Raw genomic sequence first — 19,285 nt, forward strand, 5'->3', positions numbered from 1 at the left:
AGGTTACGTTAGTAACCGAGTACGTTCTCTTACGAGAGGTCTCTCGTACTGCGTAAGATATCTTACGCTAGGGGACCCAATGCAAAACGCCGTGCATGCTGAGATCTGACACCAAAGACCCAAGGGCGAAAGCCCGGGGTACATATAGTGCACAATCACTCAGGGAACTCACAGGGAGTCCAGGAAGAGGGAGGGGCGAAGCCGCACTCTTCCACATATGGTAGCGTCGCTGAGACGCGAATTTCATCATACAGACAGGGCGGGGTACGGCCTGAACTGATGGGGGAATGTGGGTCTTACATAGTTTGCCCAGGCACATCTCGTGCTGCTACTTTTTTACTGTCGAACATTGAGCTGTGCTCAGTAGACGCAGCATTCTGAGCTGACGCATCAGGTCAGATAATACTGGTAAACTTAGACCGACAGCAGCCTGGCCTGCAGGGCGGGAACCTCTAGGTTATAAAACCTTATAAATGTAGACGGGGAGGCCCAGCCTGCCGCCATACAAATATCTTGCAAGGCAATCCCACTTGACCAGGCCCACGAAGAGGCCATGCCTCTCGTGGAGTGCGCTCTGACACCCAACGGGCACTGCATGCCCTTGGAGGCGTATGCCAGCGCTATAGCATCAACTATCCATCTGGATAGGCTCTGTTTCGACGCGGCTAGTCCCTTAGAACGTCCGCTAAACGAAACAAAGAGCTGCTCCGTCTGTCTGAAACCAGACGAGCGAGACACATAAGCTCGTAATGCCCTGACTGGGCAGAGGAGGCTCGCGTCTCTTTCCTCATCAGGGACCGGTAGGGCTGACAGGGAAATAACCTGCGCCCTAAACGGTGTGTTGAGGGATTTCGGAACATAACCGTGCTTAGGTTTGAGTATAACTTTTGAGTCATTAGGCCAAACTCCATGCAGATCCCCTATGCGCTTCACCGAAGCGAGAGCCAGCAAAAACACCGTCTTGAAAGACAGGTGTTTCAAATCGATTGACTGTAAAGGCTCAAATGGCGCACCTTTCATGGCTTCCAGAACCGTAGAAAGGTCCCATACGGGGACTGAGGGAGGTCTGGGAGGATTCAGTCTCTTAGCCCCTCTAAGGAAGCGGATGACTAAATCGTTCCTTCCTATTGACTGACCAAGCGTTGTTTCTGAGAACGCTGCTATAGCCGCCACATAAACTTTGAGCGTGGAGGGGGCCCTGCCCCCATCCAACAGCTCTTGTAGGAAGGAAAGCACCTCCGCCACACCACAGTCTGTGGGTGACACACCACGGGCTGTGCACCAGCCCGAAAACACTGACCATTTCGAGGAATAGAGTCGTCTCGTAGACGGAGCTCTAGCCTGCGTGATCGTGTTTAATACTCCTTCAGGGAGTCCAACATGTACCCATTGATGGCTCAGACATGAAGGGACCACAGTTCCGGGTGAGGATGCCAGATCGAACCGTGGGCCTGTGAGAGGAGGTCTCTCCTCACTGGTACTGGCCACGGGGCAGTACTTGCTAACTGCATCACGACTGGGAACCAAGGTTGGTTTTTCCAGAACGGTGCCACCAGCAGTACTGAGCATCCTTCTTCCCTGATCCGTTCTATCACCTGAGGCAGGAGAGAGACGGGGGGAAAAGCATAGAGCGGGCGGCGGGGCCACACATGGGCCAGCGCGCTCCTGCTCTTTGAGAAAAATTCCTGACAGTGAGCGTTTTCTTGAGACGCAAACAGGTCTACTTCCGCTCTGCCGAATTTCTTCCACAGCAGTTGGACTGTCTGTGGGTGTAGAGACCACTCGCCTGCCGGAACATTGTTCCTGGACAGTCTGTCCGGTCCTATGTTCAGGAGCCCTGGCACGTGCGCTGCTCTGAGCGAGCGCAGGTTGCACTGAGCCCATACCAGGAGGCGTTCTGCCAGCCTGTACAGGTTCTTGGACCTGAGGCCGCCCTGGCGATTTATGTAGGACACCACAGACATGTTGTCCGAGCGGACCAAGACGTGGCGTCCTTTTATCTGGGGACAAAAACGCGTCAGCGCGTTGTCTACTGCCAGCATTTCGAGGCAGTTTATGTGCAGAAGCTTCTCCCGTTCCGACCACTGGCCGAAGAACGGTCTGCCCTCGAGCAGCGCTCCCCATCCCGAGGTGGACGCGTCCGTGGACACCACTTTCACCCTCGAGGAAGTCCCCAGGCTTACACCTAATTGGTACCAGTCGTTCGCTCTCCAAGGTTTCAGAGCTGTGACGCACTTCTGATTGACCCTGAGGCGAAGCGAACCGGATGCCCACGCTCTGCGTGGGACTCGCGCTTTCAGCCAAAACTGCAGCGGGCGCATGCGGAGCAGGCCCAGCTGGAGCACTGACGATGCTGAGGCCATGAGACCTAGCATCTTCTGAAAATTCTTGAGCGGGACAGACGCGCCGCAGCGAAACGCGTTCGCTGTGCGCTGAATGTCTACCGCGCGCTGTGGTGATAGTCGCGCTATCATGGACAGCGAGTCCAATTCTGTGCCCAGGAAAGATATCTTCTGACTGGGTAACAGAGAGCTCTTCGCCCAATTGACACTGAGACCCAAATCCTCGAGGTGATCGAGTAAAATGGTCGTGTGTTCTATGAGCACTGCGCGAGATTGCGCTAGAATCAGCCAATCGTCCAAATAGTTCAGCACTCGTATGCCTCTCATTCTGAGGGGTGCGAGCGCCGCGTCCATGCACTTCGTAAATGGCAGGACTGTGTACTGATATGCCTGGCCCTCGAAGGTGAATCTCAAATATCGCCTGTGACGTGACGCTATCTGTATTTGAAAATAGGCGTCTTTCAGATCTATTGACACAAACCAATCTCCTTGGCGAATCTGCACAAGGATTTGTCTGGTCGTGAGCATCCTGAACTGTCGCTTCACAAGCACTTTGTTCAGTTGCCTTAGATCTAGTATGGGTCTGAGACCCCCGTCTTTTTTCGGTACCAGGAAGTATCTGCTGTATAGCCCTCCTTCGCTCTGAACTTGAGAGAGAGGCTCTATGGCCCCTTTGCTCAGTAGTTTCGTCACTTCGGCTCGAAGTAAATGTGCTACTTCTGTTTTTACCGTGGTCTCGACGCGCGCCACATAGCGGCGAGGGCGTCGGCGAAACTGCAGCGAATAGCCTCTTTTTATAATGTTCAGCACCCACTTCGAAACCCCGGGCAGCTTTGCCCATGCGTCTGCATGGATAGCTAGGGGTTGAATACGAAGCGCGCTCCGCTCGCTCAGCGATGGAGAGGCTTCGGCGTGCTGCAACACAAGCATCGCGCTCGTGACATTTGAGGCATGGGGCGCGCTGATAACAGCGGGCAGATTGCCCGCGCTCGACTCCTCTGCGGTGGTCAGCCGCGAGGGGGAGGGCTGGGCGGTTACCAGCCCTATGTGGGCTACCAGCCCTATGTGGGCTCATGTCTATGTGTGGATGTGGGCGCGGGACAGCGGGCACATCTATCACACCGAAAACATTGTTCGCTTGCGTGAAGCGAGTGCACGTTGGTTTCGTTTTTACATAAACCATGAGACATGCACAACGCGGTGTTAGTGGGCACTGGGTAGTGGGCACTTTCACCATGTTTGAAGTGCAACCGATCTGAGTCGGTTTTATGTGCGCGAGCCCTGTGTGACAGGCTGTGCTTGTGTGTAGGGATGGGCACTGGGCAGTGGGCATTCTTACTACACATGAAACACCATCGGCCGCGGCCGGGACACCAGAAAATACACTCTTTTGGGGATTTATCTGGGTAGCCGTGAAAACGGCATTTGTGTGCAGGCAAGCGGGTGACAGAACCGACTTGTTGGCTGCAGAAAACGCTTCTTCTCCGGCTCCAGCGATGCGTGTGCTTCGCTTGAAGGATGAAAAATCAGATAATAGCTGCCTGCGAGCGGTATTTATAGGCCTAGACCACGCCCATTTCGGCGGGACGTGACGCAGCGGGCGCGAAGTGCCCTGATTGGGTCTGGCGTCACGCCAGGCCTCGCTCGATAGGCTGCTGCAGTTGCCGCAGAGCAGCCAATAGGCGCGCGAGCTGTCTCGCCTATGTCTGCATGCTGCCGCAACGCGTTTTGCATTATTACAAAATTAAGGATAATTTTTGGCTTCAATATCTCGCGGAAAAAGGATTTTCCCCTAGCGTAAGATATCTTACGCAGTACGAGAGACCTCTCGTAAGAGAACTACCTTTTACAAAACTTGTTTGATTGTCTTCTGCTTAAGGAAATAGTTTTATTCCTTAATCTGATCATGTTAGTTTATACAGTTATTCTTTGTTCATGTTAGTTCACAGGGGATTTACTAATGTTAACAGAAAACTTTTGTATTTAAAAATGTATTAGTAAATGTTTAAACTTAAGGTTATTAAATGCTTTATAGTATTGTCCATCATTGGTTCATGTTAACTAATGTAGTTAATGTTAACAAATGAAACCTTACTATAAAGTTTTAGCAAGTAGACAATGTGTCTGAAAACAACCGACATAAACACATTTGACCCAGTGAGCAAACCAAGGGTGACATTGACATGAAAGACCCTTAAAGATTAAATGAAATGAATGTGTAAACTAACATAAATAGATCAACGCTTTCAACCTTTGTTTTGTTACAGTGTTGGTAGTATATTTAAATGAACAATGTGTAGTCTTTCTCCATGTTACCTTTACCTTGATATCCCTGTTTATTTGTCAGCAAAAGTCTGCTGGATGAAGATGAACACGTTAGTTGATCATCATAGATCTGAGTCATTTTCTCTTTCTGTCTTCAGTCTGAGTTATAGATGCAGTATTACAGAGAAACAGAGTCTCATCCTGACTTCAGCTCTGAAATCAAACCCGTCACACCTGAGAGAGCTGGACCTGAGCGAGAATAAACTAGGAGACTCTGGAGTGAAAAACCTCAGTGATCTACTGATGAACCCACAACTCAAGCTGGAGAAACTACAGTTAGTATCATTATACTGTACAGCAATTACAGTGTGACTGAAGTTTATTTATTTGAAGACAGCAGGGCTTATGTTTCATTGTTTATAGCAGTGCACTTTCTGGGTTTCCCCTATTGCTCACAGGGGGTTAAAGTGGGATGTGAGTGTGCTGTACGGACTCTTATTCTGGCTGTACTGAAGACGAAGCGGTTTGACCAATCAGATGAAAGGGGCGTTTCAGCGCCGCCCACATGTGCAAACGCAATATCAAAGCCATAAACCGATTTGTAAACCACAAACGAAAAATTAGAAATCGAGCCGAAATCTAATTTTCCGTTTATTAAACTAAACGAAACACCGAACAAACGATCCGTCTTTTCATTTCTCGTTATTCCATTCCAAACAGGAAATGAAATGAAATGATCAGATGATACACGGACCGTGTCGTGTGTTCATTCGTTTTTTGATTTAATATTGAAAGTAGAAAAACGAGAAAACACTTCCTTTTTCGTCTTTTTATTTTTTCAAACAAACTAAAAACAAGTATTCAGCTTGATTTTTCACTTTTCGTTCTCAGGTAGAAACATTTATAAACAGCTTGAATATTTGATTTCTACACGTAGGCGGGAATGAAACGCTCCTTTCCTCTGATTTGTCAGCCGAAGATCAAACTGTCCCGTCATCAGTTCTTCCTCAGCTCCGCTCAGCAGAATTTAACATTTCAAAGCCGCGATGTACAGAAAATCACACAAAGATATAGAAAAAAATGTATAAAAACATTTTGGATCAATAAAACTAAGAAATAACATAACTCCAGAAAGGCCACACTGCAGACAGGATTTGCATTTCACATGCAAATCAGATTAAATCGGCTAAATTATCTGTGTGAGCAGGCTCTAAGTACAGCACAACATCGATGCACCGAAAAAATAAATAATTAATTTACTAAATTAAATTAGAACAGAATATACCTTTCTAATAAATAAAAATACAAAACGAAATTAAAGCTGCAAGCAGCGATGAAAGGGCCCTCGCACCCGTGCCGCCGCCACCCGGTGGCTTTAGGAAGACAGAGCATGGTTGGACAATGTGCATTTAAGGAGGTATATATAGTAGTTGCTAGCATGTTTAGTATGTTTTTAGCATGCTTAGTACACAATAGTTATGTGGTTAGTACTGCATTACTGTGTTAACCATGTCAGTTTCTGTTGCCAGTAGGTGGGGCTATGTCTATATCTGAATATCGCTATGTAGATGTGTTCAGTGCAGGACTTTTATCAAACATGTGGAGTTTGGGGCAGATTGGACATTGTATGCTTGAGTTACAACAACTTCCTTTAGCATTTCTAGCATGTTTTATGATGTTTCTAGCATATTACATATTAATTTTGGGGTAGATTGGACATTGAATGCCTGAGTTACAGCAAATTCATATTTAATTGCAGTAATAGGATGCTTTAACACTTAGCTAAGTATTTGATTGCATGTTTCTAGTATGTTGCTAACATGTTTAGCAGTTGGTGACACTTTTTTATATGTTATTAGGAGTCCAGAATAGTGTTAAACGTCACTTCCTGTTGCCAGCAGGCGGCGCAATGACTATATCTGAATATGAGCATGGACTTGTGTTCAGGAGATAACTATTATCAAACGTGTGAAGTTTGGGGTAGATTGGACATTGTATGCCTAAGTTACAACAACTTCCTTTAGCATTTCTAGCATGCTTTAGAACTTAGCTATGTGTTGCTAGCATGTTTCTTGCATGTTACATATTAAGTTTGGGGCAGATTGGACATTCCATGCCTGTGTTACAGCAAATTCATATTTAATTGCAGCAATAGCATGCTTTAGCACTTAGCTAAGTGTTTGCTAATATGTTTCTAGTATGTTGTTAGCATGTTTAGCACTTGCTGGCACTTTTTTATATGTTATCAGGAGTCCACAACAGTGTTTAACATGTCACTTCCTGTTGCCAGCAGGTGGCGCTATGACTGTAACTGAATATGAGCATGGTCATGTGTTCAGGACAGAACGCTTATCAAAAGTGTGAAGTTTGGCGCAGATTGGACATTGCCTTCTTGAGTAACAACAACATCCTGTTTCATTGAATTAGCATGCTTTAGCACTTAGCTAAGTATTGCTAGCATGTTTTAACATGTTTCTAGCATTTTTTGAAGTCAATGGCATTTTTAACATGTTGCTAGAACGGCATCAACGTGTTAAACATGACACTTCCTGTTACCAGTAGGTGGCGCTATTACTATAACTGAATATTCTCATGTAGATGTGTTCAGGCCATGACCCTTATCAAACGTGTGAAGTTTGGGGCAGATTGGACATTCCGTGCCTGAGTTACAGCAAATTCCTATTTAATTGCAGTAATAGCATGCTTTAGCACTTAGCTAAGTGTTTGCTAGCATGTTTTAGCATGTTTCTAGTAAGTTGTTAGCATGTTTAGCACTTGCTGGCACTTTTTTATATGTTATCAGGAGTCCACAAGAGTGTTAAACATGTCACTTCCTGTTGCCAGCAGGTGGCGCTATGACTGTAACTGAATATGAGCATGGTCATGTGTTCAGGACAGAACGCTTATCAAAAGTGTGAAGTTTGGGGCAGATTGGACATTCCATGCCTGAGTTACAGCAACTTCCTGTTTCATGGCGAAACATCAAAATTTGTCAGGCCGCCGAGGGCCCGCCCTTCGACGAAAACTCAAGATCTTCGCAATTTAACGTCGCAAAGGCCTTAAGATTACACTCACTAAATTTGAAGATGATCAGATTAAAACTGTAGGAGGAGTTCGTTAAAGTACGAGGCCTGAAAATGGCAAAAAGTGCACAAAAATCAGAGAGGAAGTTGAAAATGGCTGACTTCCTGTTGTGTTTAGAGCTATGCTCCAAGAGACTTTTTTGTAGGTATTAGGTCCTTACACATATGTACCGAATTTCGTACACGTACGTGGAACACAGCGGGAGGCGCACTCCGTTGAACTTTTATAGGTGGCGCTATCGAGCCATTTTGCCCCGCCCAATTCTGAAACCTATATCAGATGTAAATTTTCGCCAGTTCTGACGCGTGTGCAAAGTTTCGTGAGTTTTCGAGCATGTTTAGGCCCTCAAAAATGCAATTAAATGCGGAGAAGAATAATAATAATAATAAATATAGCTGCGAGCAGCGATTGCGGGCCCAAGCCGGTGGCACCGCCACCCTGGTGCCTTTAGTTACACTAAAGCCACCGGGGTGGCGGTGTCACCGCCTTGGGCCCTCCATCGCTGCTCGCAGCTATATTTATTTATATATATATATATATATATATATATATATATATAAATATATAAATAAATATATATATATATATATATATATATATATATATATAAATATATAAATATATATATATATATATATATATATATGGCGAGGCGAGGAACGGGCAGAGAAGAGCGAACGTTTTTGGACATTCATCATATTGCATTGGTTTTCATTTCTTGTCCTCAAACCGAGCACTAATCTGTTTATTTTTAAGTCTCACATTCTCCATTGATTAAAAAAGGGGTGGTGTGGCGCAATGGATAAGACACATGCCTTTGGTGTGAGAGACCTGGGTTCGAATCCACTGTGAGACACCAATGTGTCCCTGAGCAAGACACTTAACCCCTAGTTGCTCCAGAGGCGTGCGACCTCTGACATATATAGCAATTGTAAGTCGCTTTGGATAAAAGCGTCAGCTAAAATGAATAAATGTAAATGTAAGACAATCAAATGTATTTTTTAATGGTAGTATTATTTTATACAGAAATAAATAATTTATAACTCAGATGAGAATAAAGTTAGTGTTAATTAAAATTGTAAGGAAAACAAATATATTGATCTAAAATCTACTATCATTTGCTGCAAATAGGTTGACTATTTATATGTATTATTATATTTTATTACGGCTGTAATGAACCGGCTGCGATGTCAAGATTGCAATGCTGAAATGCACAGTGTGTGTGTGTGTGTGAGGCATGGGCGCGATCGAACAGTGGAAACATAAAAACATAGGCTACTCCGTCGGTTTGTTCATACAGGACATCATTTAAACTGCACTGTTTACTTATATTTATGTACACTCGCAATAAAACACAACATTGTGCTTTTGTAAAAAAAACATTCAAGCAATCCCACCCCCGAAATGGCGCTATTTTTTAAATGAAACTAAAATGCTCACGGCTGCATGGGCAATAACGCGTCTACAGCGAGGAACGAGCAGAACAGAGTGAATGTTTTTTAGTTCATTCCTACTGGACGTCCGTATTTCACTTTCGCTTTTAAAGGGATACTCCACTTTAAAATGAAAATTCTGTCATCATATACTCACCCTCATGTTGTTTTAATCCTTTATGAATTTCTTTCTTCTGCTGAACAGAAAGGAAGATATTTAGGAGAATGTCAGTAACCAGACAGTTTCTGATCCCATTGACTTCCATAGTAGGAAAAAAATGTATACTATGGAAGTCAATGAGACCAGAAACTGTCTGGTTACTGACATTCTTCTAAATATCTTCCTTTCTGTTCAGCAGAAGAAAGAAATTAATAAAGGATTGAAACAACATGAGGGTGAGTATTTGATGACAGAATTTTCAATTTAAAGTGGAGTATCCCTTTAAGTTAGCGATTTAAAAGCCCCCGCCGCGGTGTCACACATCGATTAACCAGTGGGAAAAAATTCTCAGTCACATCGCTATTATATTTATATATAAATACAATATACAATGGGCCTACCTGATTTTGAACACAAGAGGGCAGTATAGCCCTATGTATGACTTTTTTTTTTTACTAAATAGCGCATTCTGGCTGATTTTAAACTTGTACATAATTCTTGAATTGAAAAAAACTGAATAAACCCAAAACTAGTTCTGTTTCGGTTTAGTTCTGATATTTGTATAATTTTATATAAAAATAAATGGTGTATAATTAAATTTTAAGAAGATATGAGATGTTTTCTGATTCCTTTTTTGACATTATTTTAATCCCTCGCCATGTCAAAACCGTTTGAAATATTTAATATCCGTTCACAATTTAGCATCTTTAATGTATTTTCATCGTGTTAAAAAAGTTTGGTGTGAATAAAAAAAAAAAAACACTTAGCAGGAGTGGGTAAAAAGCAGAGGCTGAATTTGCTAATAAATCCACATTCAAACCAAAATATCTGACTTCCTATTGGTCGAAGCTAATAACTGTATATTAGAAAGTTGTCCGGCTCGATGAGACCAATGTACGTACTGATTTTTGTAACTGTGGGTAAAACTAACCCCCCCACTTTTGTCAAAAGCATTTTGAAAGTGACACACTTCCTGCTGCCAGTTGGTGGCGCTATAACTTTGACTCACAATAGTTACATCCATCTGATCGGCCTCTTACCACGAACACACTGATGAAGTTTCATCAAGATCAGTTAATGTATGCAGAAGTTATTCCACTTCGTGTTTCTCTTTTCTCGCCATAAATTCGTTTCCTCGCCACGGCCAAACCGTTCGAGATATCAAAAATCCGTCCGCAATTTAGAATCCTCAATGTCTTGACTTCAGGCACACCGAGTTTGGTGGGGATTGGATGAATTCTCTAGGAGGAGTACTTCGCATTCCACAGCAAGCGTTTTCCAAACAACCCATAATAGCCGACTTCCTGTTGGGCTGGCGTAAAACTTGACCAGGGGAGGGTTGTTCGGCCCGATGAGATCTATATGTGTACCGAGTTTCATATTAATTCATGCAAGCGTGTTTGATCTATGGACCAAGTTTTCGGACCCAATTCAAGGGGGCGCTGTTGACCCCCCCTGCCACGCCCGGGTACCAGCTTCAGCCCGGCCCTGATGGCCGCAGGTTCTGACCTGTGTGCAAAGTTTCAAGAGTTTTTGAGCACGTTAAGGACCCCAAAAGCCCCTGAAACCTTGAAAAACTCAATAAAAGCAATAAACAAATCCCCCCCTCCCCTCACACACACAGAGACACAGAGAGAGGGAGAGAAAATTCTTCAGAAAATCCACATTCAAACCAAAATATCTCTCTTCCTGTTGGTTGGAGAAAGTTCATGTAAATTAGAAAGTTGTCCGTCTTGATGAGAACAATACACATACCAAGTTTTGTTGCTGTTGATAAAACTAACCCCCCCACTTATGACTAAAGGTGGCGCTACTGAGCCCCTCACCACGCCCGTTTCTGAAACTTTGCACATGTCTACGGGCTAATAAATGTGATGTGTCTGTCGAGTTTCATCCAATTTCAAGTATGTTAAGAGTCTCAAAAGCATCAAAAAAGAATATTAAAGTTTGAAGCGTTGCCATGGCAACAGTATTAAAGATATCAAAAATCCTTTCACAGGTCTACATCTGCCGTGTGTTTACATTATACACATAAAGTTTGAAGCAAATCGGGTAAAAATAAGAGGGTGATTTCAAAGCATTTTGAAAGGGACACACTTCCTGCTGCCAGTTGGTGGCGCTATAACTTTGACTCACAATAGTCACATCCATGTGATCGGCCTCTTACAACGAACACACTGCTGAAGTTTAATCAAGATCAGTTAATGTATGCAGAAGTTATAACACACTTCCTGTTTCCATTATTCGCCATAAATTCGTTTCCTCGCCACGGCCAAACCGTTCGAGATATCAAAAATCCGTCCGCAATTTAGCATCCTCAATGTCTTGACTTCATGCTGACCGAGTTTGGAGCCGATTGGATGAATTCCCTAGGAGGAGTACATTAAATTCCATAGCATGCGTTTCCAAACAACCCATAATAGCCGACTTCCTGTTGGGCTGGCGTAAAACTTAGAGCACGAAAGTTGTTCGGCCCGATGAGATCTATATCTGTTCCGAGTTTCATATTATTATATGCAAGTGTGTTTGATTTATGGACAAGTGTTCGGATTCCGTTCCAGGGGGCGCTGTTGAGCCCCCCTGCCACGCCCGGGTACCAGCTTCAGCCCGGCCCTAATGGCCGCAGGTTCTGACCTGTGTGCAAAGTTTCATGAGTTTTTGAGCACGTTAAAGGCCCCAAAAGCCCCCGAACCCTTGAACAACAATAATAATAATAATAATAATAATAATAATAAATATAGCTGCGAGCAGCGATTGCGGGCCCAAGCCGGTGGCACCGCCACCCCGGTGCCTTTAGTTACCTAAAGGCACCGGGGATGGCGGTGCCACCGGCTTTGGCCCTCCATCGCTGCTCGCAGCTATATTATATATATATATATATATATATATATATATATATATATATATATATATATATATACACACACACACACACACACATATATATATATATATATATATACATATATATATATATATATATATATATATATATACGTATATATATACGTATATATATAAATATAAGACAGAAAATTTTACTTGTCTTACCTTATTCTGATTTTATGATACACCCAAAATATTCCACAACAAATCCTTTAAATTTAATGTAAAAATAAAAACGAAAGTAAGCAGTGTTGGTCTCACGTAACCCTCTCATTAGAATCAAAATGTTTCAATATTTGCGATGTATTTGGATGCTAAACTATTCTTTATTATAGGCTTTGTACTTCACTCGTGTTCCAATATCGATGGAAAAAATCATCCTCTTCACACGCGCAAAAATGTTCTTGGAAACATCACAGTGGAGCTCTGCTTACTGTGAATGGTACAGATTGTACTACTGACTATTTAAACAGAGCAGTGTAATTCGTTTATGTTAGGTTGACTATTTTTATTATTATATTGTATTAGGGCTATAATGAACAGGCTGCGATGTCAAGATTGCAATTCTGGAATGTGTGTGTGTGTGTGACGCGGTTGCGGTTGAACAGTGGACACAAAAACATAAATAAAATGTTTTAGTTAATTCCTACATCCATAGGAATAAATTGAAAATGCTCGCTCTACTCCGCACCATTATCAATGTCTGTGCGGACGTCTGTATTTTACTAGTATATAGTATACTATAGTTAGCGATTTAAAAGCGCTCAGCGGTGTCACACATCGATTAACCGGTGGGAAAATTTTATCACAGTCACATCCCTAATATATTTATATATAAATACAATAGGCCTACCTGGAAGAGAATTTTACTTGCCCGACCAGAGTATAGCCTGATTAGAACGTCAATAACAAAAAAATAACTTGGGAATCACTAAAACGAGAGATTATTCTAATTTCATTACATTCATTTTAAGTTGCAATCATCAGTTAATAATAAATGTATTACTGATCAATGGTAACAAGGTTGCTCTGCTGAGGCTCATGCTGCTTCTCCAGGAGAATTGTAAACAAATGAGATCAGCACACAAAAAAGCAACCCAGTTAACAACATACTGACTATAAAAATTACAAATATGGAGTTTTTATATATTTTATAACATATGATAGAGTTAAGCAACCTCACTTGACGAGTAGGCAACTATTTCCTGAATACAATCACGATTGAAACTGTGACATTGATTTCATACAACAGGTTAATAAACAGTTACAATTAAGTCACTTACATTTTAGATGCAATATTGACTGTTTTTGTTCTGTTTCAGCAGCAAAAATAGTTAAACAAAGATCACAGCAACTTGTTTTCTCATTACTGAATGATTCAGCATTTTGAAACGAATCGCTTGACTCAAAGATTCAATGGTCAATCCATAAACATCTGTCTCAATCATGAATGACTCAGTCATTGGAACGAATCGTTTGAACGAATGAATCAATGACTCGCTCATTAAGATGGTCGCCTGGCGACACCTAATGGCGGTTTAGTGTTATGTTTAAAAGTATCATTCTTTCCAACGTGCACCATTATCAATGTCCGTGCGGACGTCCGTTTTTTTACTTTCACTTTTATATTAGCGATTTAAAAGCACCCGCTCGTGTCACACGTCGATTAACCGATGGGAAAATATCCTCACAGTCATATACCTAATAAATGTATATTTAAATACAATAGGCCTACCTAGTAATAAGTTTTCTATACTATTTTGATGTCCTTTTGGACACAAGAGGGCAGTATAGCCCTATGTTTGCTTTTTTGTTGAACCAAATAGCACTAAATAGCCTGTTTTTAACTTTTTCATTCTTCTTGAATTGCAAAAACAGAATAAAATGGGTTTAGTTGTGATATTTGTATACTTTTATATAGAAATAAATGGTATATAATTACATTTTTAGAAGATTTTTTGTGTTTCCTTTTTGGACATTACTTTAATCCCTCGCCATAGCAAAACCGTTTGAGATATTTATTATCCATTCACAATTTAGCATATTTAATGTAGTTTCATCATGTTGAAAAAGTAATGTTAAAAAATAGTTTAAGAGGAGTGGCAAAAAATTCAGAGGCTGATTTTGCAAAAAAATTCACATTCAGACCAAAATATCTGACTTCCTGATGGCCAGAGCTATTGAATGTAAATTAGAAAGTTGTCCGGCTTGATGAGACCAATATACAAACTATTTTTTCTTTACTGTAGTTAAAACTAACCCCCCCACTTTTGTCAAAAGCATGTTGAAAGTGACACACTTCCTGCTGCCAGTTGGTGGCGCTATAACTTTGACTCACAATAGCTACATCCATCTGATCGGCCTCTTACCACGAACACACTGCTGAAGTTTCATCAAGATCAGTTAATGTATGCAGAAGTTATTCCACTTCCGTGTTTCTCTTTTCTCGCCATAAATTCGATTCCTCGCCACAGCCAAACCGTTCGAGATATCAAAAATCCGTCCGCAATTTAGCATCCTCAAAGTCTTGACTACATGCACACCGAGTTTGAAGGGGACACGGTGAATTTTCTAGGAGGAGTATTTCACATTCCACAGCAAGCATTTTCCAAACAACCCATAATAGCCGACTTCCTGTTGGGCTGGCGTAAAACTTGACCGGGGTAAAGTTGTTCGGCCCGATGAGATCTATATGTGTACCGAGTTTCATATTAATTCATGCGAGCGTGTTTGATATATGGATCAAGTTTTAGAACCCCGTTCAAGGGGGCGCTGTTGAGCCCCCCAGCCACGCCCGGGTACCAGCTTCAGCCCGGCCCTGATGGCCGTTGTTTCTGACCTGTGTGCAAAGTTTCAAGAGTTTTTGAGCATGTTAAGGACCCCAAAAGCCCCTGAAACCTTGATTAACAATATAAAAGCAATAGTCAAATCCCCCCCTCCCCTCACACACACACAGACACAGAGAGAGGGAGAGAAAATTCTTCAGAAAATCCACATTCAAACCAAAATATCTCTCTTCCTGTTGGTCGGAGATGGTTAATGTCAATTAGAAAGTTGTCCGTCTTGATGAGAACAATACACATACCAAGTTTTGTTGCTGTTGATAAAACTAACCGCCCCATTTATGACTAAAGGTGGCGCTACTGAGCCCCTCACCACGCCCGTTTCTGAAACTTTGCACATGTCTACGGGCTAATAAATGTGATGTGTCTGTCGAGTTTCATCCAATTTCAAGTATGTTAAGAGTCTCAAAAGCATCAAAAAAGAATATTAAAGTTTGAAGCGTTGCCATGGCAACAGTATTAAAGATATCAAAAATCCTTTCACAGGTCTACATCTGCCGTGTGTTTACATTATACACATAAAGTTTGAAGCAAATCGGGTAAAAATAAGAGGGTGATTTCAAAGCATTTTGAAAGTGACACACTTCCTGCTGCCAGTTGGTGGCGCTATAACTTTGACTCACAATAGTCACATCAATGTGATCGGCCTCTGACCACGAACACACTGCTGAAGTTTTATCAAGATCAGTCAATGTATGCAGAAGTTATAATACACTTCCTGTGTCCCATTATTCGCCATAAATTCGTTTCCTCGCCTTGGCCAAACCGTTCGAGATATCAAAAATCCGTCCGCAATTTATCATCCTCAATGTCTTGACTTCATGCACACCGAGTTTTGAGGCGAATGGATGAATTTCCTAGGAGGAGTACATCAAATTCCACAGCATGCGTTTTCCAAACAACCCATAATAGCCGACTTCCTGTTGGGCTGGCGTAAAAAGTAAAAGTACGAAAGTTGTTTGGCCCGATGAGATCTATATGTGTACCGAGTTTCATATTATTACATGCAAGCGTGTTTGATTTATGGACCAAGTTTTCGGACCCCGTTCCAGGGGGCGCTGTCGAGCCTCCCTGCCACGCCCGTGTCCCAGCTTCAGCCCGGCCCTAATGGCCGCGGGTTCTGACCCGTGTGCAAAGTTTCAAGAGTTTTCGAGCACGTTAAGGGCCCCAAAAGTGCCCGAAAGGTTGATAAAAAATAATAATAAAATATAGCTGCGAGCAGCGATTGCGGGCCCAAGCCGGTGGCACCGCCACCCCGGTGCCTTTAGTTACCTAAAGGCACCGGGGATGGCGGTGCCACCGGCTTTGGCCCTCCATCGCTGCTCGCAGCTATATTTATATATATATATATATATATATACACACACACACACACACACATATATATATATATATATATATATATATATGTATATAAATATCTATATATATACATATATATATATGTATATAAATATATATATATATATATATATATATATATATATATATACTTATATATATACGTATATATATATATAAAAATATAAGACAGAAAATTTTACTTGTCTTACCTTATTCTGATTTTATGATACACCCAAAATATTCCACAACAAATCCTTTAAATTTAATGTAAAAATAAAAACGAAAGTAAGCAGTGTTGGTCTCACGTAACCCTCTCATTAGAATCAAAATGTTTCAATATTTGCGATGTATTTGGATGCTAAACTATTCTTTATTATAGGCTTTGTACTTCACTCGTGTTCCAATATCGATGGAAAAAATCATCCTCTTCACACGCGCAAAAATGTTCTTGGAAACATCACAGTGGAGCTCTGCTTACTGTGAATGGTACAGATTGTACTACTGACTATTTAAACAGAGCAGTGTAATTCGTTTATGTTAGGTTGACTATTTTTATTATTATATTGTATTAGGGCTATAATGAACAGGCTGCAATGTCAAGATTGCAATTCTGGAATGTGTGTGTGTGTGTGACGCGGTTGCGGTTGAACAGTGGACACAAAAACATAAATAAAATGTTTTAGTTAATTCCTACATCCATAGGAATAAATTGAAAATGCTCGCTCTACTCCGCACCATTATCAATGTCTGTGCGGACGTCTGTATTTTACTAGTATATAGTATACTATAGTTAGCGATTTAAAAGCGCTCAGTGGTGTCACACGTCGATTAACCGGTGGGAAAATGTTATCACAGTCACATCCCTAATATATTTATATATAAATACAATAGGCCTACCTGAAAGAGAATTTTACTTGCCCGACCAGAGTATAGCCTGATTAGAACGTCAATAACAAAAAAATAACTTGGGAATCACTAAAACAAGAGATTATTCTAATTTCATTACATTCATTTTAAGTTGCAATCAGCAGTTAATAATAAATGTATTACTGATCAATGGTAACAAGGTTGCACTGCTGAGGCTCATGCTGCTTCTCCAGGAGAATTGTAAACAAATGAGCGCAGCACACAAAAAAGCAACCCAGTTAACAACATACTGACTATAAAAATTACAAATATGGAGTTTTTATATATTTTATAACATATGATAGAGTTAAGCAACCTCACTTGACGAGTAGGCAACTATTTCCTGAATACAATCACGATTGAAACTGTGACATTGATTTCATACAACAGGTTAATAAACAGTTACAATTAAGTCACTTACATTTTAGATGCAATATTGACTGTTTTTGTTCTGTTTCAGCAGCAAAAATAGTTAAACAAAGATCACAGCAACTTGTTTTCTCATTACTGAATGATTCAGCATTTTGAAACGAATCGCTTGACTCAAAGATTCAATGGTCAATCCATAAACATCTGTCTCAATCATGAATGACTCAGTCATTGGAACGAATCATTTGAACGAATGAATCAATGACTCGCTCATTAAGATGGTCGCCTGGCGACACCTAATGACGGTTTAGTGTTATGTTTAAAAGTATCATTCTTTCCAACGTGCACCATTATCAATGTCCGTGCGGACGTCCGTTTTTTTACTTTCACTTTTATATTAGCGATTTAAAAGCACCCACTCGTGTCACACGTCGATTAACCGGTGGGAAAATATCCTCAGACACATACCTAATAAATGTATATTTAAATACAATATTGGCCTACCTGGTAAAAAGTTTTCTATACTATTTTGATGTCCTTTTGGACACAAGAGGGCAGTATAGCCCTATGTTTGCTTTTTTGTTGAACCAAATAGCACTAAATAGCCTGTTTTTAACTTTTTCATTCTTCTTGAATTGCAAAAACAGAATAAAATGGGTTTAGTTGTGATATTTGTATACTTTTATATAGAAATAAATGGTATATAATTACATTTTTAGAAGATTTTTAGTGTTTCCTTTTTGGACATTAATCCCTCGCCATAGCAAAACCGTTTGAGATATTTATTATCCATTCACAACTTAGCATATATAATGTAGTTTCATCATGTTGAAAAAGTTTGGTACGAATAAAATAAATAGTTTAAGAGGAGTGGCTAAAAATTCAGAGGCTGATTTTGCAAAAAAATTCACATTCAGACCAAAATATCTGACTTCCTGATGGCCAGAGCTATTGAATGTAAATTAGAAAGTTGTCCGGCTTGATGAGTACAATATAGAAACTATTTTTTCTTTACTGTAGTTAAAAGTAACCCCCCCACTTTTGTCAAAAGCATGTTGAAAGTGACACACTTCCTGCTGCCAGTTGGTGGCGCTATAACTTTGACTCACAATAGCTACATCCATCTGATCGGCCTCTTACCACGAACACAATGCTGAAGTTTCATCAAGATCAGTTAATGTATGCAGAAGTTATTCCACTTCCGTGTTTCTCTTTTCTCGCCATAAATTCGATTCCTCGCCACAGCCAAACCGTTCGAGATATCAAAAATCCGTCCGCAATTTAGCATCCTCAAAGTCTTGACTACATGCACACCGAGTTTGAAGGGGACACGGTGAATTTTCTAGGAGGAGTATTTCACATTCCACAGCAAGCGTTTTCCAAACAACCCATAATAGCCGACTTCCTGTTGGGCTGGCGTAAAACTTGACCGGGGTAAAGTTGTTCGGCCCGATGAGATCTATATGTGTACCGAGTTTCATATTAATTCATGCGAGCGTGTTTGATATATGGATCAAGTTTTAGAACCCCGTTCAAGGGGGCGCTGTTGAGCCCCCCAGCCACGCCCGGGTACCAGCTTCAGCCCGGCCCTGATGGCCGTGGGTTCTGACTTGTGTGCAAAGTTTCAAGAGTTTTTGAGCACGTTAAGGGCCC

At 41.4% G+C, this 19,285-nt stretch overlaps 1 protein-coding gene across 1 annotated transcript in view; it reads left to right on the plus strand.

Annotated features, from left to right (window-relative positions):
• The window catches only part of LOC311305800 (uncharacterized protein), a 1,224,369-nt gene that overhangs the window by 268,989 nt on the left and 936,095 nt on the right, over positions 1–19,285 (plus strand). Inside the window, exon 7 of the mRNA XM_084433678.1 lies at positions 4,766–4,942. Coding sequence (XP_084289804.1) covers positions 4,766–4,942 — 177 coding nt within the window. The remainder of the gene's footprint in view (positions 1–4,765; positions 4,943–19,285) is intronic.

Source organism: Rutilus rutilus (assembly GCF_951802725.1).
Source record: "Rutilus rutilus genome assembly, chromosome: 1".
In the NCBI taxonomy this organism is placed as follows: Eukaryota; Metazoa; Chordata; class Actinopteri; order Cypriniformes; family Leuciscidae; genus Rutilus; species Rutilus rutilus.